This window comes from Erinaceus europaeus, chromosome 1, assembly GCF_950295315.1.
Source record: "Erinaceus europaeus chromosome 1, mEriEur2.1, whole genome shotgun sequence".
Taxonomy (NCBI): Eukaryota; Metazoa; Chordata; class Mammalia; order Eulipotyphla; family Erinaceidae; genus Erinaceus; species Erinaceus europaeus.
The window spans coordinates 168,827,594-168,852,086 of record NC_080162.1 but is presented as its reverse complement, the minus strand read 5'-3'; the positions used below and the strand labels follow the sequence as shown (position 1 = coordinate 168,852,086).

At 38.2% G+C, this 24,493-nt stretch overlaps 1 protein-coding gene across 2 annotated transcripts in view; it reads left to right on the top strand.

Moving 5' to 3' along the window:
* Positions 1-24,493, top strand: part of CPNE3 (copine 3) — a 68,550-nt gene that overhangs the window by 31,842 nt on the left and 12,215 nt on the right. For both annotated transcript variants that reach the window (XM_016185662.2, XM_007517350.3), the window contains exons 6-12: positions 6,582-6,665; positions 6,907-6,996; positions 14,419-14,517; positions 18,666-18,752; positions 20,186-20,245; positions 21,086-21,219; positions 23,928-23,982. In XM_016185662.2, coding sequence (XP_016041148.1) covers positions 6,582-6,665; positions 6,907-6,996; positions 14,419-14,517; positions 18,666-18,752; positions 20,186-20,245; positions 21,086-21,219; positions 23,928-23,982 — 609 coding nt within the window. The remainder of the gene's footprint in view (positions 1-6,581; positions 6,666-6,906; positions 6,997-14,418; positions 14,518-18,665; positions 18,753-20,185; positions 20,246-21,085; positions 21,220-23,927; positions 23,983-24,493) is intronic.

Genomic DNA, 24,493 nt, shown 5'->3' with positions numbered 1-24,493 from the left:
AGGGTGGGAGAGAATTATGGTGTCCTGGCCCATGAATGTGAAATTGTACTCATATGTCAGTGACTACATTGTAAAGCATTAACCCTGTCAAAAAAAAAAAAACATAAAAAATAAATAAAATGTTTTAAAAAATCTTTTAAAAAAAATGCTATCCCAAATACCTATTTTCAACAATTACAACTCAAGACCAATTTTATTTTGCCTTTGTTTCTCTGCTATCTCTACTTATAGACAGTGTATCATGTCATGAAAATATTTGTCAATATTTAGTGCATCTCTAAAGATGATTTAAAAATATAATAGGTTAATGTGTCTTTTCATTTATTGTCATCTCTTCACTGCTTCAGGTTACATTTTCAGGATAGAGGCAGAGAGACATAGAGAGAGGAGGGGAAAGAGAAAGAGACTATAGTATGGAATCTTTCTTCAAGGTAATGGCAAAACAGCTATCCAAGTGAGCTATTTTGCCGGCCCTTATATGACAAGTCTTTTTCATGTTTATTTTTTTTAATTTTGGATAGAGACAGAGGAGTTGAGAAGGAAGTGGGAGACAGAGATAGAGAGAGAGGGAGAAAGAGAAAGATGGAAGGAAATAAAGTGATCAAGAGACCTAGAGCACTCTCTCACCATTCATAAAGCTTCTCACCTATAGGTAGGGATCGGGGGCTTGAACCCAAGTCCTTGTGCACTGTAATGTGTGCACTCTACTAGGTGAACCATCTAGTCCCCTCTTAAGTCTCCTTTAATCACCGGTTGCTTCTGTTCTTCCTGGTCTAAGCTTTTAGAAGAATCAACATTTCAAAGAACAAGTCATTACTTAAAATGTATTAACAATTTGAGAACATTGTTAAAATTCAGTCTGATTACACGTCTGAAGTCCTTAGTGCTTAGACTGAAGGAACACACACACACACACACACACACACACACACACACACACTCAGCCTATGGTCTGTGTATTAAAAGGTTTGAGACATTCAATCAGTTTTCCCCCTCATATTAATTAAATAGTGATTTATGAGACTACAAGTTAATAGAAATGTACATCAACACTATTGCTACCACCGAAGGACTGTCCACCCCCCTCTCCCCACACACACACAGAAGCTGAACATCTGCTCTCACCCTCCACCCAGAGATTTTTACTTTGGTGCTCTATGGATTTCTTTAAATGTATTCCTTAGCACAGTCCCAAAACTTCTTTTTTTTTTTTTAAATCCCTTTTTTGACTAAGTGTTGATTTATAGAGAAAGGGGAGACTCCCTAGACTTCAAGATTTTCTTTCCTTGTTTTTTAAAGTTATTTTAAAAATATTTATTTATTTTCCCTTTTGTTACCCTTGTTTTATTATTGTAGTTATTATTGTTGTTGTTATTGATGTCGTCGTTGTTAGGTAGAAGAGAGAGAAATAGAGAGAGGAGGGGAAGACAGAGAAGGGGAGAGAAAGATAGACACCTGCAGCCCTGCTCACCTGTGAAGAGATTCCCCTGCAGGTGGGGAGCCGGGGGATTGAACCTGCCTCCTTACGCCTGTCCGCTTAACCCGCTGTGCTACTGCCCTACTTCCTTTTTAAAGTTATTTATCTGTTATGTTAGTGAGAGAGAGATTAGAGAGAGAGAGAGAGAATGCTGGAGTAGTGGTCGGCTCTGCTTTATGGTAGTGTCAGGGACTAAACCTGCACCTGTGAACCTCATACATGAAAGTTTTGCTGCTATTCTCTGTTGGCTACCTCTCACTCCAGGAGTCTTTGGGTGACTTCAGCTATACATCATGACTAATTTTAGTTCTTCTTCCCTACCTACTTTCTCTCTTCCTAAACTACTTATCATGTCTGTGGTATGACGTGTTCCAGACTTAATTTGGCTAATTTCTGTCCCCAACTGGCAGAATAGAGGAAAGTTGAGGCTCTTGTTCGTTGCTGACCACCACTGCTCATTATTTCTAGGTTTGTTCGGTAGACGGGTACAGAAAAGAACTTTTTTTTATAAAGTAAACTATTGTAAATTTGTATAAATATTTGCAATTCAAAGGAGAGTTGTAGGGCTTGGCTTTATTTCTTCCTCTTTTTAGATAGAGACAAAGAAGCAGAGAGAGTGAAAATGACCACAGCACCAAAGCTACCTTCAGTGCTGCTGGGGCCTAAGCTTGAACCTGCGTCACTCATGCTGCAAGGCAGCACACTGATCAAGTGAGCTATTTTTCTGGCCCTGATTTTACTGTTTCAATTCTGAATTTTTACCTCTCTCTCTCTTTCTCACCCCTCCCTTTCTCTCTCTCTCTCTGCCTTCCCTCCCTCTCTCTCTCTTTTGTTATTTATTTTTTTATTTTGTATATATTTCACTAATTGTGACTTCCAAGATTGGAAGATTACAGGGTATAGCTCCACAGCTCACCCACCACCAAAGTTCTATGTCTGCATCCTCCCAAAGATAACCACCATAGTTCTCACAGAGTCTTAGAAACAGTTTGTTGTTTCTTTTTTTCTTTTCTTTTCTTTTTTTTTAATTTTATGAGATTCAGTGCTCTAGATTCCACATATGAGTGAAACCATCTGGTAGTGGATTTTTATTTCTTATTTTGCTAAGCACAATCACCTCCAGTTCCAATCATTTAAAAATATGTTATTTATTTATTTATTATTGGATAGAGACAGAGAAATTGAGAGGGGAGGAGAGATAGAAAGGGAGAGAGGCAGAGAGACACCTGCAGCTATGCTTCACCACTTGTGAAGATTTCTCCCTGTAGGTAGGGACCAGGGGCTTGAACCTGGGTCCTTGCGCACTGTAATGTGAGCTCTTCAGCAAGTGCACCACCTCCTGGCTCCTTATTTTGTCCCACGCAAGGACACAATATTGTCTTTTTTGATGGCAGAGTAGTATTGCATGGAACATACGCAACATAACTTCTTTTATATTTATTTATTTATTTTATTTTATTTTCCTTTTTTTTTTTTTTTTTTTTGCCTCTAGAGTTATCACTGGGGCTCGGTGCCTGCACCACAATTTCACTGTTCCTGCAGGCCATTTTTTCCCACATTTTTGTTGTCCTTGTTGTTGGTATTGTTATTATTGCCATTGATGTTATTGTTGGATAGGACAGAGAGAAATTGAGAGAGGAAGGGAGATGGGGGGGAGAGAAAGATAGACACCTACAGACCTGCTTCACCGCTTGTGAGGTGACCACCCCTCACCCCTGCACGTGGGGAGCCAGGGCTCAAGGCGGTATCCTTACGCCTGTCCTTGCGCTTAGTGCCATGTGCATTTAACCCACTGTGCTACCGTCCAACCCCCATAACATAACTTCTTTAGCCAGTCATCTGTTGATGGGCATTTAGGCTGGTTCCACTATTTGGCTATTGTGAATAATGCAGCTATGAACACAGGGGTGCATTATGTCCCTCAAACTAGTGCCTAAGAGTGGTGTTGCTATATCATTTGGTAGTTCATTTTTATTTGTTGAAGGACTCTCCAGACAATCTTCCAAAGGGGTACCACCAGTTTGTATTCCTACCAGCAGTGTAACAGAGCTCCTTTTTCTTTGCATCTTCACTAATACCTGTAATTTCCTATTTTGTTGATGTAGCTTATTCACACAGGTATAATATAACACTATTTTCTTATACAAAAAGAAACTTTGTTCCTAAAGGATTACGATTATTACTTATCTCTGTTGCCTTACATAAAGTAGCATGCTATAAAATATTTTTACTGAAGGCAGTTTGAACTTTCTCTAATTGTTTTTTATTTTTTATTTTTCTTTTCTCTTTTTTCATTATCTTTATTTATTGGATAGAAACAGCCAGAATTTGAGAGGGAAGGAGGAGATAGAGAGACACCTACAGCCCTGCTTCACCACTTGCAAAGCTTTCCCCCCCTGCAAGTGGGGGTCAGGGGCTTGAACCCAGGTCCTGTCACACTGTAACATGTCACTCAACCAGGTGCGCCACCACCTGGCCCCGTTTTTTATTTTTTCTTTAGGATCATATATTCCACTTGAGTTGGACAGTCAAATTCTTCTGTTTTAAAGAAATAATTCTCATTCAAATTATATTAATATATAGTTTAATTTTGCTCTGGATATTTAAAATAAATTTTAGTTTTTAAAATTTTTCTTATTATTATCTTTATTGGCTAGAGAGAGCCAGAAATTGAGAGGAAATGGGGAGAGAGACAGAGAGACACCTACCTCCCTGCTTCACCACTTGTGAAGCTTTTTCCCTCCAGGTAGGTACTTGGGGCTTGAACCCAGGTCCTTGCACACTGTAATGTGTGCACTTAACCAGGTGCACCACCACCTGGCACTACTTACTTTGTTTTGTAATCATGCAAAAGAGCTACATGATCCCAAATTTAAATATACAAGACAGGATATATTTAAGAAATTTAGCTGTTTTCTGTGCCTCTCCAAGGTCCTCCCCCATGGTGGTTGTTTTTCTTTATCTGTCTGAAGGTGGTATTTTTTTTTTTCATTTGTACTTTGTGGATTCATCTTTGAATTTCTTTAAAAAAAACCTAAAATTTTCTTATGTGTATATATGTATATACTTGTGTACGTATGCATGCATAGAAATATGCGTGTACCTATATATGCTTATATGTAGTATATATAGGTTTATATTCTCCACCTTGAGTCCTTGTGTAAGTGTAATGTATGAACACATTTTTCACTTTCCTCTATGTAGGATTTTTTTACTGAACATATTGGAGGTTTAAGTTAGGGACTTTTAATTCTTATTTTAGTTCTGCTTCTAACAGCTTAATGGACTTGCAAGGTAGATTAGTATTTTGACTTTTAAAGTAGTAGTAATGATATTTTCCCTTTCTCATAGGATTATTTTTCAGGTAAATCAGACAGGGCATGCTAAAATGAATATGGAAAGGCAACTTCTCTGTGCATAATGCTACTGTTAGTTTGTAAAATAAGGCACAGAAAGATCTATTACATTTATTCAGGATTCTTCTTAGAGATTAAAGGTCAAATTTTAATAGTTCTGCACCATATATATATATATATATATATATATATATATATATATATATATATATATATATATATATTAATGAGGAAGATAGGAGGAGAGAAAGAACCAGACATCACTCTGGTACATGTGCTGCCGGGGATTGAACTCAGGACCTCATGCATTAGAATCCAGTGCCGTATCCACTGCATCACCTCCTGGACCACTGTAGTCTATTATTTTGTATTGTACTAAATATGTTACCTGATTAACATTAGACTGTGCTTAGGAGGGAAATAATATTACCCTAGTTGGACATTTAATACGAAGTGGGACTTCAGAACTCAAAGAATCATCAGTTCATGAGTCAGCAAGACAGCTCACCTGGGAGAATTCCTGCTTTGCTATCTGTGAGACTTAGGGTAGAGTCCTGGTCCCCACTATACTGGGGGCACTTTGGTGCTAGAGTGTCTTTATATGTCTCTGTCTCTCTTTTTCTACCTGGAAAATGGGTCCATGGGACTGAGTGGTGGCACACTTGGTTGAGTTCATATGTTACTATATGCAAGTACCTGGATTCAAGCCCCTGGTCTCCACCTGCAGTGTGGAAGCTTCATGAGCAGTGAAGTAGCACTGCAGGTGTCTGTCTTTTTATCTTTCTCTATCCTCCTTTCATCTCAGTTTCTCTGTCTCTATCCAGTAAATGAATAAAGAGATAAATAAAATATTGAAAAATTGGGTCCAGGCCCTGGTGATGACAAAAGCAAAAAGAAAAAAAATATCAATTTAATAATATCTGCATATGTTACTGTTAAATTAACAGGTGTCTTATTTTGACCAGATGATGATGATGATGCTACTAGTAATAATACTACAGGGGCCGGGTGGTGTCGCACAGGGTTAAGTGTACTTAGTACGAAGTGCAAGGACCCATGCAAGGATCCTGGTTCAAGCCCCCTGGCTCTCTCACGTAAAGGGGAGTCATCTCAGAAGTGGTGAAGCAGGTCTGCAGGTGTTTGTCTCTCTCACTCTCTATCTCCCCCTTCCCTCTCAATTTTTTTCTGTCCTATCCCATAAAAATGAAAAATTGCCACCAGGAGCAGTGAATTCGTAGTACTAGCACTGAGCCCCAGTGATAACCCTGGAGGCTAAAATAAATAAATAAAATAATTATAATAATACATGCTATGGAAATGGAAATTTCAAAATGAAGATAAAAAATGAAAAAAAAATCATCTATGAATTTAGTGCCAGAGGTTTTTTTTGTTTGTTTGTTTTTTAATGAAAGAAAGGAGAAGGAGAGAGAACCAGAACATTATTCAGGCTCATGTGGGGATGGAGACTGACCTCATACTTAAGAGTCCAGCACCCCATCCACTGTGCCAACTTCTTGGTTATGATCATTATATTTTAAAACCATCATAAATTTTGAAAAGTGTGAGATATATGATTATCAGTATTTGTCTCAATGTCTTAATAGCTCTTGCTAGACCTAAATAAGTTTGTAATTTTGTGAGGAAGTTGATGGACTTTGTACTTAACTGCTATCAAAAATATGTACCTGTACTATGTATAAATGTGGTTACAAATGGTAATAATCAAATTTTCATCTTTTGAAACATAGGATCTATTTGGAAAGTCAGATCCGTACCTGGAGTTCCACAAACAGACATCTGATGGGAACTGGTTGATGGTTCATCGTACAGAGGTGAATAACTAAATTTGAAAAGTAGGATTGAGGTCTACTTGGGAATAGAGGTCACCTCTTACTGCACCTTGATTTCAGTAATATGCTTCTAGTTATACCATTATTTAGAATAGTATCTGTGAATGAGTGAAGATATGAAGGATGAATAATGAAGAGTATCGCAAGAATCTAGGAAAGGCAAGAGCAAAGTCTTAATAGAGTGATTTTTTTAACTGTCCTTTTTGAATATTCATTTCTATAGGTCGTTAAAAAAAATTTGAATCCTGTTTGGAGGCCATTCAGAATCTCTCTGAACTCTTTGTGCTATGGAGATATGGACAAAACTATTAAGGTAATTTGAAATTATATTTGTGTACATATTATATATATGTGCAAACATAGTCATATCTTTTATGAGATTAATTAGATAGTATTTTCAGAGAGTAAATGACATAGTGGATACTTTTAGGGTTGATTTTTATTTCTGGTTCGTGATACTAAAATTGAGGTGTTGCTGGAAAATAGTCAATTTGAAAGAATGCACATTTTTGATCTGTTGACTTATTGATTAATCAAACACTGAATTTTCTTTTTTAAAATTTTTATTTTTATTTATTTATTTATTTATTTATTTATTATTGGATATGGACAAGGAGAAATTGAGGGGAGGGGAAGATAAAGATGGAGAGAGACAGAGGTACCTACAGCTCTGCTTCACCACTTGTGAAGCTTTCTCCCTGCAATTGAAGACCAGGGCCTTGAACCTGGGTCATTGCACACTGTAGTGTGAGTGCTTAACCAGGTGCACCACCACCTGGCCCCTATTTTCCATTTTTTAAACAGTGTCCAACTGAAACAAACAAAAAAATATTCCTTAGTTCCATAGAAACTTTATACACATTCTTTGCCTTTGATATGCCTTTGAATATAAAAAGAGATATTACTCTTAAAAGCTATGGCTCCTCCTATGTTAGCAGCAGAACAAAGTAGTGAGAGCATTATTTTTTGCTTGACATCAGAACAGGACACAATTTATTGAAAACATCTAAAGGGATTTAATTTTAGAGTGGAGATAAGGAACAGCAGAAACTGTCCAATAGTTTTTTTTAAATGCTTTTCCATATAGTCCTTTATCAAAATCTGTAGTATTTTAAAGACACTCATATTATAGTTACTTTTTTAAAAAAAATTTATTTATAAAAAGGAAATATTGACTAAACTATAGGATAAGAGAGGTACAGCTCCACACAATTCCCACCACCAGAACTCTGTATCTCATACCCTTCCCTGATAGCTTTCCTATTTTTAACCCTCTGGGAATATGGACCCAAGGCCATTGTGGGGTGCAGAAGGTTGAAGGTCTGTCTTCTGTAATTGCTTCCCTGCTGAACATGGTTGTTGACAGGTCGATCCATCCTCCCAGCCTGTCTTTCTCTTTCCCTAGTGTGGAAGGGCTCTGGGGAAGTTGAGCTCCAGGTGGGGTCGTCTGTCCAGGGAAGTTTGGTCGGCTTCATGCTAGCATCTGGAACCTGGTGGTTGACAAGAGAGTTTTAACATACAAAGCCAAACAAATTGTGGACCAATCATGAACCTAAAGACTGGAATAGTGCAGATGAAGAGTTGGGAGGGGGAGGGTCTCTTTTGTAGATAGCTAGTAGGCATATTTTAGTAGCCAAAGGGCCTGTAGCTATACTAGTGTTTTTTTTTCCCCTGAGCCTGAAATCTGATATGCAGGTGGATCCAAGTTATTATCTGGGGAGATGATATCATGGCTGGAAAAGGAACAGAAAGCTAGATAAGGGAAGAGAGTAGCTCCCAAATATGGGAAAAGTGTACAAATATTGTTGATTGTAAATCCCGTCAATTTGATGTGATCTGGGGCCTATATTCATCTTAGGAGCCTATGTGACCTCTGTATCCCTGTAGATCTGAGCTCACATTCTGTAGTCATAAGTAGGAATGTTCCAAGCTGCCCCAATATCAGGACCCATCTTCCTCAGGTGTAGCATAGAGTATATTGTCCATCCTCCCTTGGGAGAATGGAACATTCTCTACCATTGTTGATCCAAGTTGAGGGCAAGGTCCTATGAGGGCAAACAAAGGGGTCAGTTGTGTTGCTTCTGATAGAAATGACTGGTAACAATGGAGAGAGGGATTTGTTCAATATCTAGGTCCATCATGTCTGTTTGGGAATCTCAGGACTCCCCAAATAGGGCCCCAACTGATGGGGTGGCCTAATAGTGACTAAAGAGTCATCATTAAAGTATGCCAGTCTTTTGCCCTTATTCAGCTTTTGTAGTCCTTGCTTTGATGAGGTTAGCTTTGGAGTGAGTGAGTGAGAGAACTGTAATAGGAAGTGGGTGAGGAGGGTATCTAAGTCTAAGTAGACACTATTTCATTATGAAATTTATACTGAATCACTACAGACTATTGTGTATTTTTGCTTTCAGGTATATATTTTGTCCTAATTTATGGATACATGTGAACATATGCTCTATCTTATGGGACCTGGTCTATATCTAGGTTTTGTGACTTTGTTAGGAAGTGAACCTCCTGGAATAGAATTAGAGAATACTATGAAAGGAAAGGTCTCACCCAAGTAATGAGGGTGAAGGGTTGGCATTCCATGCCTGACATTTCTGGACACAGTCTGAAGTGAAGCGTACTGAGGTGGTACTCGTTGCATTGATTAGGTTGAGATCGGTGGATGCAATATCCTTTGGTATGAATTGATGAGCCACACTTTAGAGGTTCCAGGACTGGGGGAAATATAGGCTCTATAGAGGAAGCGGGAGGTTCCTGCTGTCTTAGGGCTTAAGAAGACAATAGATAGTTATTGCTATAGTCACATTATTTGGCAATTGGGTTAATTTTGAAATATCCCTTTGTTAGGATTTGCTTTATCTATAGTTACTTTTTTAAATAAATGTTTCCAGATACTAACATTTTCTTATGTTCAGATGTCCATATATTGAGGGAAGTTGTTTGTTGTGAGGTAGTGTTTGTGTTCATTTTCTCCTGGTAACTACTATGGTAAAAGCACAGGCATAGGATTTAGTCCAGCACAGTTGATAGCTTGACTTAGACTCTTAACCAGTGAAAGAATTTTGAGAAGCTCCTCGAAAGTCTCTATTTACAAAGTAGAGGAAATAATGTCTACATTGTGGGGTGTGTGGGGGGGAACTAAAGTTCAAATTAATGAAACTGGAAATCTTGTAAACTGCTACATAAAGTATAGATTATGTTATTATTGAAAACTGCTTCATTTCTTCAATCCCCCTAAAAGAATTGTTCTCAGTTTGTGGAGATCTTTAAGTCTTGTTAGTAGAGGGTCGTTCAAAAGTCATGATGCATTTTTGCATAGAAAAATGTAGAAACAGATGTCATGACTTTTCAGACAACCTACTATCTATCACATGTGTAATACCCAAGAGTGACTACCTAGGTACAGTGGAAAAGTAGGTTTAAAAATTATTTTATTATTGTATTAAATCTAGAATGCTTGTTTTTTTTTTTATTTTTAATAGTAATTTGAAGGTTCATTAGATTTGAGAAGCAAGGGAAACTAGAAAAAAAGTACTTAAGCATAACTCTTTGATTGTAACATGTTAACAATGAAACAATGTTTTTTAAACCTTTTTTTGCACACATTGGCATGCATAGAAGGTTATCTTACTATAGTAAGTAAACGATTTTCTGAGATTTTTCTGATGTCTTCCATTCTCAAAAGTTTTTAGTTTGTTGTAACTACACATAATTTGACTTGCCTTATCCTCACTGTCTTTATTTCTGTATTTCTTTGCAGTATCTGAAAGTCATATGTCTATGAATCTTGGCATTTGAGAGTTGCTTAGAGGTGTAGTCAAGAGTTACAGAGTAGAGATTAGTCCTGATCATAAATAATGTTTTTTGCTTCAGTGTGATGTGCTATTGTTAATGCTCTAGTATTTGTTGTTATTTTTATACCAAAGGAATCAGAGAAACAATCATGCATGCTGCCACCTTACTTAACATGGGAATGTCTTTGTGAATGTATTGTGTGGTGTGCATTCTTTCATGTATACACACATGTGCATATACATACATATGACATATGTATTTACATATATATGATATATGTATATAGCTACTATGTGTGCATATGTATATATGCATATATTTCATTGTCATAAGTGTTGCTGATACTGTTGTTTAAAACAATATCGTTCATAGTACTTGTTTTTGAAGTTTTTAGGAAACTAAATAACTTTATTATTGTATCTGCACTTATGCCAACTTTACAAATGTCACACCATTTTTTAGCACCAACCGTTTGCTTTTGGGTGGTGGGTGGGAGGGGCAACAGTGGGCTTTTCCTGTATGTGGGTGTATGTTTGAAATATGTGCATATATGTATGTAAGTTTCCAGAAGTTATATTCAAAAATAGTCATGCATTCCCTATTACTTTAGGCAATCTCAACACATGGCCAGTTCTAGAAAATAAATATTTACTAGAAAAATAACCTATTTATTTATGTAAATATATATGGAGAAAGAGAGAGAAAGAGAGAAGAAGAGAGAGAGAGAGACCACAGCACCAAAATGTCCTTTGGTGTGGTGCAGGTTAGTCTCAAACCTGGGTTGTGCACATGGCAAAGCAGCACACTATGCAAGTGAGCTATTTCACTGACCCAAGTCCTGATAAATTCATTTAAATAAAAATTTGTTCTTATTAAAGCTTGATCTTGTCATAGTTATAAATTGAAATTTCTTGAATAAAAAAAACCAAAGTTATTTTTTAACCATGATTTTAAAAATCCAGTTAGAAGTAAACCTATTGAAGTGTTAAGATTGTATCTTTTTAAAAAAATATTTATTTATTCCCTTTTGTTACCCTTGTTGTTTCATTGTTGTAGTTATTATTGTTGTTGTTAACTGATGTTGTCGTTGCTGGATAGGACAGAGAGAAATAGAGAGAGGAGGGGAAGACAGAGAGGGGGAAAGAAAGATAGACACCTGCAGACCTGCTTCACCGCTTGTGAAGCGACCCCCCTGCAGGAGGGGAGCCACAGGCTTGAACCGGGATCCTTACATCGGTCTTTGTGCTTTGCACCACCTGCGCTTAACCCGCTGTGCTAGTCTGACTGCCAAGATTATCTGTATCTTTATCTTTATTTTACTTTCTCTAGAAAAGAGCTATTAAAATAATTAATCTGTATCCCTGTGGCTTCTTTTCCCTGACATTTTGAAGAAGCAGATAAAGGACTCAGTTTTAAAGTAGAATAGTAAATATATAATGCATGAGTCTAACTCTGAACTGGTTGGTGGCTTGCAAAGAATTGCTTGCAAAAAATAACTCTTACCAGCACAGAAAATTTCAATTTTAGACATTTTTGCTATTAACTGATTAACAAAAACTTAGATCCTGAATAATAATGAAAATGTAAGGAATGAAATACTCCCTGTTATGCCAGGTACTCATTTCAGTTCTCATAAAACTGATAAGAAAATAAATTACTTTACCAGGTAAGCATATATAAATCCTAAGCATTTTAGCTTGATGATTAATAAAACTTTGTAAAGGATAACAGCAAAATGGAGGAATGGCACAAAATTAATGCAAGTTGCTTCTTAGTTAGAAACTTTTGGTTTAAATCATAGACTCAAGAAGGACTGGAAAGTATTGGCACAGTTTTACTTAAGTTGGTTATCACACAAGACATAGTATCTTTAGTTTCTCTATACCTCACAAGTCTAAATAAATACTGTGCTCAGTGCACATTATAAATGTTTGCAGAAAGGAAATAATCTGTTTTGAAATTACAAATCACTATTACAAATCACCAGTGATGGGCAGAAACAGCTTAGCTTTTATTAGTTTCTATTACCAAAACTTTCTTTTTCTTTTTTAAAATTATCTTTATTTATCTATTGGGTAGAGATAGCCAGAAATTGAGAGGATCAGAGGAGAGAGAGAGAGAGAGAGACCAACCTGCATCACTGCTTCACCCCTTTTGAAGCTTTCCCCCTGCAGCTAGGGACCAGGGGCTGGAACCCTAGTCCTTGCTCATTGTAACGTGTACGCTGAAGCAGGTGTGCCACCACCTGGCCCCTTACCTTAACTTTCTTATTGCAATGAATATTGAGATAATCCTATAAACATTTACTTTTAAAAAATTATTCACTTTTGTTGCCCTTGTTTTTTTATTGTTGTAGTTAGTATTGTTATTGATGTCATCGTTGTTGGATAGGACAGAGAGAAATGGAGAGAGGAGGGGAAGACAGAGGCGGGGAAGGGAAGACAGACACCTGCAGACCTGCTTCACCGCCTGTGAAGCAACTCCCCTGCAGGTGGGGAGCCAGGGGCTCCAACCGGGATCCTGATGCTGGACCTTGTGCTTTGCACCATGTGCACTTAACCCGTAGCGCTACCGACCAACTCCCATTTTTTTTTGTATCTGTCTTCCAAACATTCAATTTTTTATTAGTGACTTAATAATGATCGACAGAATTGTAGTATAAGAGGACTGCAATTCCATACAGTTCCTACCACCGGAGTTCTGTATCCCATCCCCTCCATTGGAAGGTTCCCTGTTCTTTATCCCTCTAGGAGTATGGACCAAAATTCTTCATGGGGTTTTCGAAAGTGGAAGGTCTGGTGTCTGTAACTGCTTCTCCACTGGACATGAGTGTTGACAGGTTGATCCATACCCCCAGCCTGTCTCTGTTTTTCCCACCTAGGGTAGGGATCTGGTGATGTGGAGTTCCAGGACACATTGGTGAGGTCATCTACCCAGGGAAGTCATATTGGCGTCATGGTAGCACCTGCAACTTGGTGCCTGAAAAGCATTAAGATATAAAGCAGGACAAATTGGTAAACATTTAGTTTTGACTTTATCTGTCAACCTGGCAAAACAGTATTCAAATCAAATAGCCACAGTTCTCTTTTTTGTCTGATTAAAAAAAAAAAAAGCTGCTTTAAGGAAGCTTGTAATGAAAGAGTAGAATTCCATTTGTTTTACATGGAAGCAGTTACTGTAGCTATCCGCAGTAGAACATTATTCTATTGTTCTTTTATTGTAGTTTTCCTTCTTAAAGTAAAAATTATGAGCCTCAGAATACTACACATCTAACTATCAACACACTATATCTAACTGCGAATATTAGTGTAACCTCATAAGATTATAGAAAATGAAATACACTCCTTATTCTAAATCATGGAGAATTTAATAATGCAATTTTTAGCCATCCAAGATACTGATTTCCTCACTTTCTCCACATAATGACTTTTAGCTATTGTATAGTGATAACAAGGTAAGGAAATAGTTGTGAAAGAAAGTGTAATTCCATTTTGAATTAACTTATCAGCACATACAAAGAGAATGATAAAAGAACCAGAAATTGCTTGATGTCAAATTTGAACAGTATTTGTATTTTCCACCTGCCTATACTCTGTCTTAAAATACCATTCCAAGGGCAGATGGAGTTTGAAACCTTTTTCTCCTTGAAGAAGTTCATACCTATTTTTCTAAGGACTGCTCCGAACTCAATTCCCAGTATCACATCAGAACACCAAGCAACTTCATGGATGGTGGAGTCTAGCTTGGGTGTGTCTTCCTCTATCTCTTTCTCTTAAAGATTAATATTGAACTTGGGGGGAGACTCAGTGGGATCGCATATGCACAAAACCCTGGATTCATTCTCCTGCACTATAATTAAAAAAGACTTGTAAGTCCCAGCCCTCTTAATTAAAATCATACTGATTTTTTTATGTTTTTATCATACTAATTTTAGGTTGAGTGTTATGATTATGACAATGATGGATCACATGATCTCATTGGAACATTTCAAACCACCATGACAAAACTGAAAGATGCTTCCAGGAACTCACCTGTAAGTTTCATCATTGTTATTTGGTCATCTATTTATTGTTTTATTTTGGCAGAGCCAAGATGGCGACTTGGAGATAACACATGGCCTTAGCTCTGCAAAGAGGCTGTTTCAAAACTGTGAAGTTCGGGTGAGGGTAGGAATTCTGGGTCACTAGTGGGATAGGGGTGCACTGGGTGGGCAAACAAGAACTAAAGAAGGACCCTATAATGCATATTTGGGCCGGCAAACAAAGGCCAAAAAGGCAAAAAGAAATCAGGGAGATTGGCTAGAAGTTTTCTGTTTTGCTAGTTCCCAACCCCCACACCGGCTACTCCTGGTAGGATTCCTGTGGAGGGAATTTCTTTAGCAAGATTCCTGGATTATCAGGGGTTTCTTTCAAATGTGTATCATTCAAAAGACATTGAACTGAGCTGGAGTTCTGAGTGACAGATTACCTGATCAATCAAGGCCTTGGTCTTGCCTGGTGTGTCATTCCGGTTGTCTTTCAAAAGACATTGAAAGTAGCAGGAACTCTATCTGAGTGATAGACTATCTGACCAGTCAGGGCCTCGGTCTGGCCTGGGGTAAAGTACCTGTGTTTTTGTGTTAATACTTGAGTTTGCCTGATAGTTAGTTACCTCATATTGTTTTATTTTTTCCCTTTGGTGTAGCCAACAGTTTATAGTATTTTTACATTACATAATTCTCTGAACTCTGTGTACTGTATTCATCTGTAGTTGGGTGATCCAAATTCACATTTGGGGTATTAGTTTCTTTTATATTTATAGTTTGGTTTCTTTGGTTTCATATAACATAGATGGTTTCGTTGAAAAGCTTTAGTTTTAAAGTTTTGGCATCTAATTGGTCACAATAATTAATATCTGCAGCATTGGGCGAAGATATGGCTTTGAACTAATTACATTTATGCTATTGTTGAACGGGCTTTTCCATTCTGCTTCTAAATCTTCCCTCTGCCTTGTCCCCACCAAAAGTAAAGATAAAATCATTCTTACAGCACATGAACTCAAGTAACATTAAGCTGTCTTTTAGAGATACTTACTTTGTTAAAATCATTTGTTCAACTTAGTGACATTATTTTACTATCTAAAGTCCTAGCATATTTCTAAGTGTTTCTGAAACTTTTTATTCCTAGTCAATGTGACTAAAAACTATTATAGAGCATTTTGCAAGTTAAACTTATAAATTGCTTCCATTTTGTTTGCCTTTCTAGTTTGAACAAAATTGTATTGTTAATTTTACAGCCTATTTAGAATAATATTTACTGCTTATCAACTACTTAAAGACTGGAATAGTACTCATTAGAATAGCATTTGCTTTTGAAAATGTAAATAAGGGGTTTAAGAAGTAACAGGTTTGGGGGCCGGGCGGTAGCACAGTGGGCTGAGCGCACAGGACGCAAGGACTAGCATAAGGACCTGGGTTTGAGTCCCTGGCTCCCCACTGCAGGGGAGTCGCTTCACAGGCGGTGAAGCAGGTCTGCAGGTGTCTGTCTTTCTCCCTCTCTGTCTTCCCCTCCTCTCTCAACTTCTCTCTGTGCTGTCCAAAAACAACAACAATAATATTAACAACAATAATGATAGACAAGGAGGGCAACAAAAGGGAAAAGGTGGCCTCCAGGAGCAGTGGATTCTTGGTGCAGGCACCGAGCCCCAGCAATAAACCTGGAGGCAAAAAAAAAAAAGTAATAGGTTGGGCAGAGGGTAGATATCATAATGGTTATGCAAAGAGACTCTCATGCTTGTGGCTCCAAAGTCCTAGGTCCAATCACCTGCACCAAGGTAAGCCAGAGCTGAGCAGTGCTCTGGTTAAAAAAAAAAAGAAAAAAAAGTAAGAAGTTATATTTAAATAAGCGGTGCTACTTTGACTAATTATGTAAATTTAAATACTGGTGTTTTTTTATCAAATAAATAAAGCATTTGAGTTAATTGGCTTAAATAATAAGAAATGAGTTTTAAACAAGCATAATGGGACTAGAATTTTCAGTCTACATAATCATGTAGACAGCTACCTGATGGTTTTTCTCATATGTGGAATATAGAGAACTGAAGCACATGAACTTGCAAAAAAAAAACCAAAAAACCAAAAAACAAAAACAAAAACCCAGCCAAGCAAACCTAGAAGTAAATCATTTCAGACTTTGTGAGAACTGTGATGGTTGTTGTTGGGAAGGTGTGTGGGCACAACGGTTTGGTGGTGGGTGTGGTGTCAAGCTGTATCTTGTAAGTTTATAATCATGAAAGTACTACTATTCACAAATTTAAAAAATGACTTAAAAACTCAGTAGGTCATGTAGAGATCTCCAGTTCAATTCCAACTCAAAACAAAATGATATGATTGGTTTATCTAGAAATGTCAGTGTGAAGAACAAAAGGCTTTTCAAATCACATCTTGTGGTTTAAATGCTAGAACTGAGTTGTCTTTGAACTAATAGTTTCTTTTATTATTATTATTATATTTGCTTATTGGATAGAGAGAGCCAATAGGAGAAGATAAAGAGGGAGAGAGAAAGACACCTGCTGCACTACTTCACTCGTAAAAATTTTCTACTGGTTGGGAGTCGGGCTGTAGCGCAGAGGGTTAAGCGCAGGTGGCGCAAAGCACAAGGACTGGCATAAGGATCCCGGTTCGAACCCTGGCTCCCCACCTGCAGGGGAGTCGCTTCACAGGCGGTGAAGCAGGTCTGCAGGTGTCTTTCTCTCCTCTTCTCTGTCTTCCCCTCCTTTCTCCATTTCTCTCTGTCCTATCCAACAATGACGACAACAACAATAATAACTACAACAATAAAACAACAAGGGTAACAAAAGGGAATAAATAAATAAAATTAATATTTAAAAAAAAAAGTCTTAAAAAAATTTTTTTTCCACTGGTAGCCAGGGGCTTGAACCTAAGTCCTTGCTCATTGTAACACTTGAGCTTAACCAGGTGTGCCACCACCTGGCCCCTGAGCTAATAGTCTCTTAATGAGAAATAATAATAAAAATCAACTCTAAATATTCTATTTTTTAAAATATTTTATTTATTTATTTATTTTAATGAGAGAGGTATAAAGAAAGGCACATAGGGAGGGAGAGAGAGAGAGGGAGGGTGGGGGGAGGGAGAGAGAAAGAGAGAGACATTAGAGCACTGCTCAGCTCTGGCTTATGATAGTGCAGGGGGTTGAAGATAGAACCTTGGAGCATCAGGCATGGAAGTCTCTTTGCATAACCATTATGCTGTCTCTCTAGCCCCAAGTATTCTATTTAAAGATTCTTTTTTTTTTTTTTTTTTTTTTTTTAGTTTTTTTTTTTCTCCTCCAGGGTTATTGCTGGGCTCGGTGCCAGCACCATGAATCCACCGCTCCTGGAGGCCATTTTTCCCCTTTTTGTTGCCCTAGTTGTTGCAGCCTCGTTGCGGTTATTATTGCCATTGTTGACGTTGCTTTGTTGTTGGATAGGACAGAGAGAAATGGAGAGAGGAGGGGAAGACATAGAGAGAGGGGAGAGAAAGATAGACACCTGCAGACCTGCTTCACCGCCCGTGAAGCGACTCCCCTGCAGGTGGGGAGCCGGGGGCTCGAACCGGGATTCTTAACGCCGGTCCCTGCGCTTTGCGCCACGTGCGCTTAACCCACTGCGCCACCGCCCGACTCCCTATTTAAAGATTTCTTTTGAAGGTACAACTAATGCAAATTGCTAAAAATTAGAACATTTTGGAAGCAAGCTACCTAGAGGAATTATCTGTATGTGATGGGTGAGTTCAATTGTTTCACTAATTTCAGTTTACTGTTACTTGTTATTTTCTTTTAGAAAAGAATTGACTAGTAACTAACTGTATAATACTTTATGTATCTTGTAAAATTTTCCAAAATTTTACAAACTTGATATGTTCTTTCCTTGTGGCTATACTTTGTCCTCTATTTTGTTTCTTTATATCTGCATATGAGTGAGATCATACAGGGCTGACATGGGTCTCAGAGGTCCCAGGTTTGATTGCTAGCATTACCACATGCCAGGTCTGGGTGGTGCTCTGGTCTGTTTGTCTCTCTCGATAAACAAATAAATGGCTCTTAAAAAACAGCTGCCTCTTGGAAATTTCACTGATACTTTAAGGTCACACTGGTATTTCAGATACTTCTATAAGAATTAACATTTTGTTTTGTCATCCAACAGATTGAATTTGAATGCATAAATGAAAAAAAGAAACAAAAGAAGAAAAGCTACAAGAATTCAGGTGTTATTTCTGTGAAACAATGTGAGGTCAGTTGACCTTGAGCATTTTATAGTGTAATGAGGTCATAGTACTATTCCTAACAGTATAGTCTCTACCAGGCCATCACTTGAATTTAGGCCAGCATCTGGATACACTGAGGAAAAAGAAATAAGGAGGAAATAGTAAAGGAACTTTGCCTCCAAGGTTTGCCTTTTTTTTTTTTTGCCTCCAGGGTTATTGCTGGGGCTCCGTGCCCACAAATCTACCACTCGTGGAGGTTTTTTTTTTCCCCTTTTGTTGCCATTGTTGTTTTATCATTATTGTGATTATTATTATTGTTTTTATTGATGTCATTGTTGTTGGACAGGACAGAGAGAAATCGAGAGAGGAGAGAAAGGCAGAGGGGGAGAGAAAGACACCTGCAGAGCTGCTTTACCGCTTGTGAAGTGACCCCCCTGCAGGTGGGAAGCCGGGGGATTGAACCAGGATCCTTATGCCAGTTCTTGTGCTTGGCACCATGTGCTACCGCCCGACCCCCAGTCTGACATTTTTTTTAAAGCAAAATACAAGTAATATTAGTGTTTTTCATTATTTTGGGAAATGTGAGGCATTGTGATATTTTCCTAGCACATTTGTGGGAAGGACCTGACTCAGTGCATCTACCTTGGTCATAATTTCAAGATGAAATTTTATTTATGTGTGGAGGAGAAAAAAAGTTTTAATCACTAGCAAGCAGCCTCCTTTGCTTTGCCTTTTATTTTAAACACTATGTGTATTACAGTTCTCAAGGTGGTAGGCTTATTACTCCTTTCTTAAAACTTGTATATATACACAATGGAATACTACTCAATTATTATGAGGGCAGAAAGGGGGTGGAGGGCTTTCATCCTGTTACACGATGGTGGAGCTTATCTGAGAATGACAGTGTTTTATAGACACTTGTGTCTATACTCATGTGCCAACAACAGTATTGAAAACGGTTAACCTCCCAATAAAAAACAAGGAAGCAAACAAACAGATTTATATACCAAAGCAAAGGACTCTGAGGAAATAGGGGAAGGGAATAGTGGAGAGGGCACTGGAGTCCTGGTGTGTGATATTGAAAAAGAGCCTAAGTTGTGGGTGAGAGTGTTCTGCAGACACCTATCATGAGCAGGTGATAAATTGTATCCAAGTACCAATAACCATACTGGCATACCCTTAATTCCCTAATAAAATGCTAAAAGGAAAAAGACCTGAAGTGTATTTTATTATTGGACCTTAACAAGTTCTGAACCTTGCTGTAATTATCTTAAAAGTAAAATCTTACTGATTCATAACTTGTAGGACTTGGCACCTTAAATCCAATTGTAGAGGGGTAGTTTCCACATTTTCATTTCATTTTCTGTTCATTTTACCTACTTAAAAACATAGAGTACAGAGCTATTTCTCTCTTGTAGTAAAAGAACTCAGATTTTAACAATCTGCCTTTTGATTTTAGATTACAGTGGAATGTACTTTCCTTGACTATATCATGGGAGGTTGCCAGCTGAATTTTACTGTAAGTAACATAGTGAATGTTTCAGAGTAGGCCATAACATACTACCTTTTCTTTTTTTTTTTTAAATTTTTATTTTATTTTATTTATTCCCTTTTGTCGCCCTTGGTTTTTTTTTTTTTTTATTGTTGTAGTTATTGTTGTTGTTGTTGTTGTTGGATAGGACAGAGAGAAATGGAGAGAGGGAGGGGAAGACAGAGAGGAGGAGAGAAAGATAGACACCTGCAGACCTGCTTCACCGCCTGTGAAGCGACTCCCCTGCAGGTGGGGAGCCTGGGCTCGAACCGGGATCCTTATGCCGGTCTTTGTGCTTTGCACCACCTGCGCTTAGCCCGCTGTACTACAGCCCAACTCCCTACCTTTTCTTTATTTCACTGTATTTTTACTTAATGTATTTTATTTATGTTGTGATGAAATATGCACCTTCTGTTAAGTATGGTCTCCTCAGATAGTTTGTCTAGGTTCTTCATGAGTGTTTTGACTTTGCAGATAACATCTGCTCCTGCTAGAAGCTAACTATGTACAGCCAGTGTTTTTTTTTTTGTTTTTTTTTTTTTTATCCTGCAATAATTTAAAAAAGATTCTTGGCCAAACATAAAAAACTGTGTAATAATTCATAATTTAAAGTATCTTTAAAATAGCATCAGCAAGATAGTTCATGCTGATATTTTGTTAAAATTTTTCTGTAGCCCTATTGGTGGGCCCAAGTATTTGTTAAGAATTGGCAACATCAACCAGGTCTTAGATGAATGTTTGTGTTTCATCTCCTGCAATTTTTCCTGAACATTAAGCACAGGTGTCTTTGTATTCATCTCAGTAATATCTGGGGCTGTTATTGGACAGGTTGGAGTGGACTTTACTGGCTCCAATGGTGACCCAAGGTCTCGTGATTCCCTTCATTACATCAGCCCTAATGGTGTTAATGAGTATTTGACAGCTATCTGGTCTGTGGGACTGGTTGTTCAAGATTATGATGCGTGAGTATGACTAAAATTCTTGTCCTAACTCCCCATAAAATTCAGTTTGTGTTTCACCTGCTGGTACACTGATTTCTATCTATGTGTGTGCATGTGTGCACATGTGTGTGTGTGTGAGAGAAAGAGTTTTATGTTTGATCGCTGAGGACTTAAAAAAATAGAAAATTTTCAAGTTTATTTTTTCAGATTCCTACCTGGACTCAATGACTAAGAAAGAGACAACTAAAGAAAAATTTTCATATGAACACAAAAATCGCTTATTTTTTATAGACAGACAGCTAGTTATAGCAATAATAGTCAGCCCATATCTGTGACCTTAGGAGAACCACTGCAGTTTCCAACGGAGGGGATGGGTACACAGAACTCTGGTGGTAGGAGCAGTGTAGAACTGTGCCCTTGTTATCTTGTAATTTTGTAAGTCAATATTAAATCACTAACAAGATTCTTTTTTTTTTCCTTTTTATTTTGCCTCAGGGTTATTGCTGGTGCTTGGTGCCTGCACTATGAATCCACTGCTCCTGGAGGCCATTTTTTTCCCATTTTGTTGCCCTTGTTGTCATTATTGTTATTGTTGCCATTGATGTTATTGTTGTTGGATAGGACAGAGAGAAATTGAGAGAGGAAGGGAGACAGAGGTGGGGAGAGAAAGATAGACACCTGCAGATCTGCTTCACCACTTGTGAACCGACCTCCCTGCAGGTGGGGAGTTGGGCGCTCGAACTGGGATCCTTACGCCGGTCCTTGTGCTTTTGTGCCGTGTGCGCTTAACCTGCTGCACTACTGCCTGACCCCCCCAACAAAATTCTTATACTTTTAAATAAAGAGGAAATAAAAGTAAGAGACCATCTAGAAGTAGAAGGCAATGGGAAGATTATATATGGTCCTGTCTTTAGAGAGGGAGGTTTCTAGCTTTACTTGTCTAAGTAAGAAGAAACTAATATTAATGAATTAGTTTTTCTATGGAAGGGCAAAATAAGGAAAAAATGAAGCTATAATACTAATACTGGGGCTAGAGGAATAGTTTACTGGCCAGGGTTCATGCCTTGCCATGTATGCATCCAACCCAGGCTTGACCCCCAGCATCACATGGGTGAGCTATGGCACTGAAGACAGCTCTCATGCGTCCTCTCTCTCTCTCTCCCTCCCTCTTCCTCTCTCCTCTCTCTCTCTCTCTCTCTCTCTTCCTGTCTCTGTCTCTCTAATTGAATGTAAAAGCAGCACAGGATCAGTGAAATTGTGTTTGCATGACGTCCCCACCCCCATAATATAATAATTGATGCTCCATACTTGCCAACTATTTTGTGTCAGGGACAACTGGAGGTAGTTTGTTCATAATAGTCATCTAAATAACTTTCATCTGCTCAAAATTCATCTAATACATTCCTCTGTAATAGATAGTTATTGTCTGCGTTATACAGATGAGAAAAGTGTCATATAGGTTAAGAAAACTGTTAAAGGGTACTCAGTTGGAAAATAGGCAGAGATCGAATTGGGGCTGGGCTGTGTGGTTACAGAGGTTGGATCTCATGGCCATACTATGTTTACTTCTAAACACAGAAAATAACTACTTGGGAAGTTTATAGGAAAACCACTGAATTAGTTAAATAAAGAAAAAACACTTTAACGAGTTGCATTGGTTTTCTTTTGTGGTTATCATGAGCTGTCTTTGCTTTATCTTCATATATTATTTTTTAAATATTTATTTATTAGACAAAGAAAGAAAGAGATCAAGAGAGAAGGGGGGGCAGAGGGCAGATAGCATAATGGTTATGCAAACAGACTCTCATGCCTGAGGCTCCAAAGTCCCAGGTTCAATCCCCTACACCACCATAAACCAGAGCTGAACAGTGCTCTGGTTAAAAAAAAGAGAGAGAGAGAAGGGGAGATAGGGGAAGAGAAAATACACATACCTGCAACATTGCTTCACCACTTGTGAAACCTCCTAACTACAGGTTGGGATTAGAGGCTTGAACCTGGATCCTTGTACATTCTAACATGTGTGCTCAACAAGTTGTCCCATTGCCTACGCCTAGCTTCATATTTTCTAAGGTATTAAAGTAAAAAACAAAACCAAACCAAAAGGGTTGCCATGTGTGTGATCCAGGTTACAGCACCTCCCCCATCACATTGATGGATGATGCTTCAGTGTTAGGGTGTCTTGCTCCTTCTTTCTCTGTCTCTTGTTTCTATTTGAAAAAAATGAGCTAAATCAGTAAAGTTCTGAAGATGGCAAGAAGGGTGGTCCAGGAGGTGACACAGTGGATAAAGTACTAGACTCTCAAGCATGAAGTCCCGAGTTCAGCCCCCAGTAGCACATGCACCTGAATGATGTCTGGTTCTTTCTCACTCTCCTCCTATCTTTCTCATTAATAAATAAATAAAATCTAAAAAAAGAAAAGGGGAGGGGGAAGGGGAATAAAGAAAAGGAGGAGAAGGAGAAGACGGAGAAAGAAAGATCATATTTATTGTTAGTGATGATAAAACTCTTTTTTTGTCATTGTCACCATTTTGAGCTGCCTTTTTTTTTTTTTCCAGATAGAGACAGAGACAGGTAGAAAGAGAAACCACTGTCCAGAGGTTTCACTTAGAGCTAGAAGGTTGAGGACTTGAGCCTAGATAGAATGCATGCCTTCTCCAGTGAACTATCTTATTGGCTTACGTTTCTTCAAGAAATGACCTTTCACCCTTTTTTCAAAATTTCTTTTTAGTGATAAGATGTTTCCAGCTTTTGGTTTTGGAGCTCAAATACCTCCACAGTGGCAGGTAAGAACTCTTTGTCTCTGTCTTTCTGTCTGTCTGTCTGCCTGTCTGCCTGCCTGTCTGTCATCTGTCTGTCTGTCTGTCTATCTATCTATTTATCTATCTTTCTTTCTTTCTATGTATCTATCTCCTTCCTTCTTTCCTTTCTTCCCCATTCATACTGCCTTTAATAGAAGGAAACATGGAAGTCAAGAATTTGGTATTTGCTGTATGTTTCTTGAGAATATTCTCAATAGGGTGAAAAGCTTCTCGAAGGAATTTGGACATGGAGCACTTTGGATCAGAATGGAGGGCGGTAATAGAGTATCTGGTGGACCAGACCGTGCACAAGAGAGGACTGGAAACTAGGAGAGGAAGGAGGAGATGCAGGGCTGAGGTGCTGGTCCAGCTGCTGCCTTAGGAGATCCTTCCCTGGGGTGCTCTGGAGTAAAAGTGACCTTGGGGAGTTGTTAAACTAGTCCAAGATTAGTAGTCTTTAATAGTCCTCGCAACCACACCCAGAAACTTGTCCAAA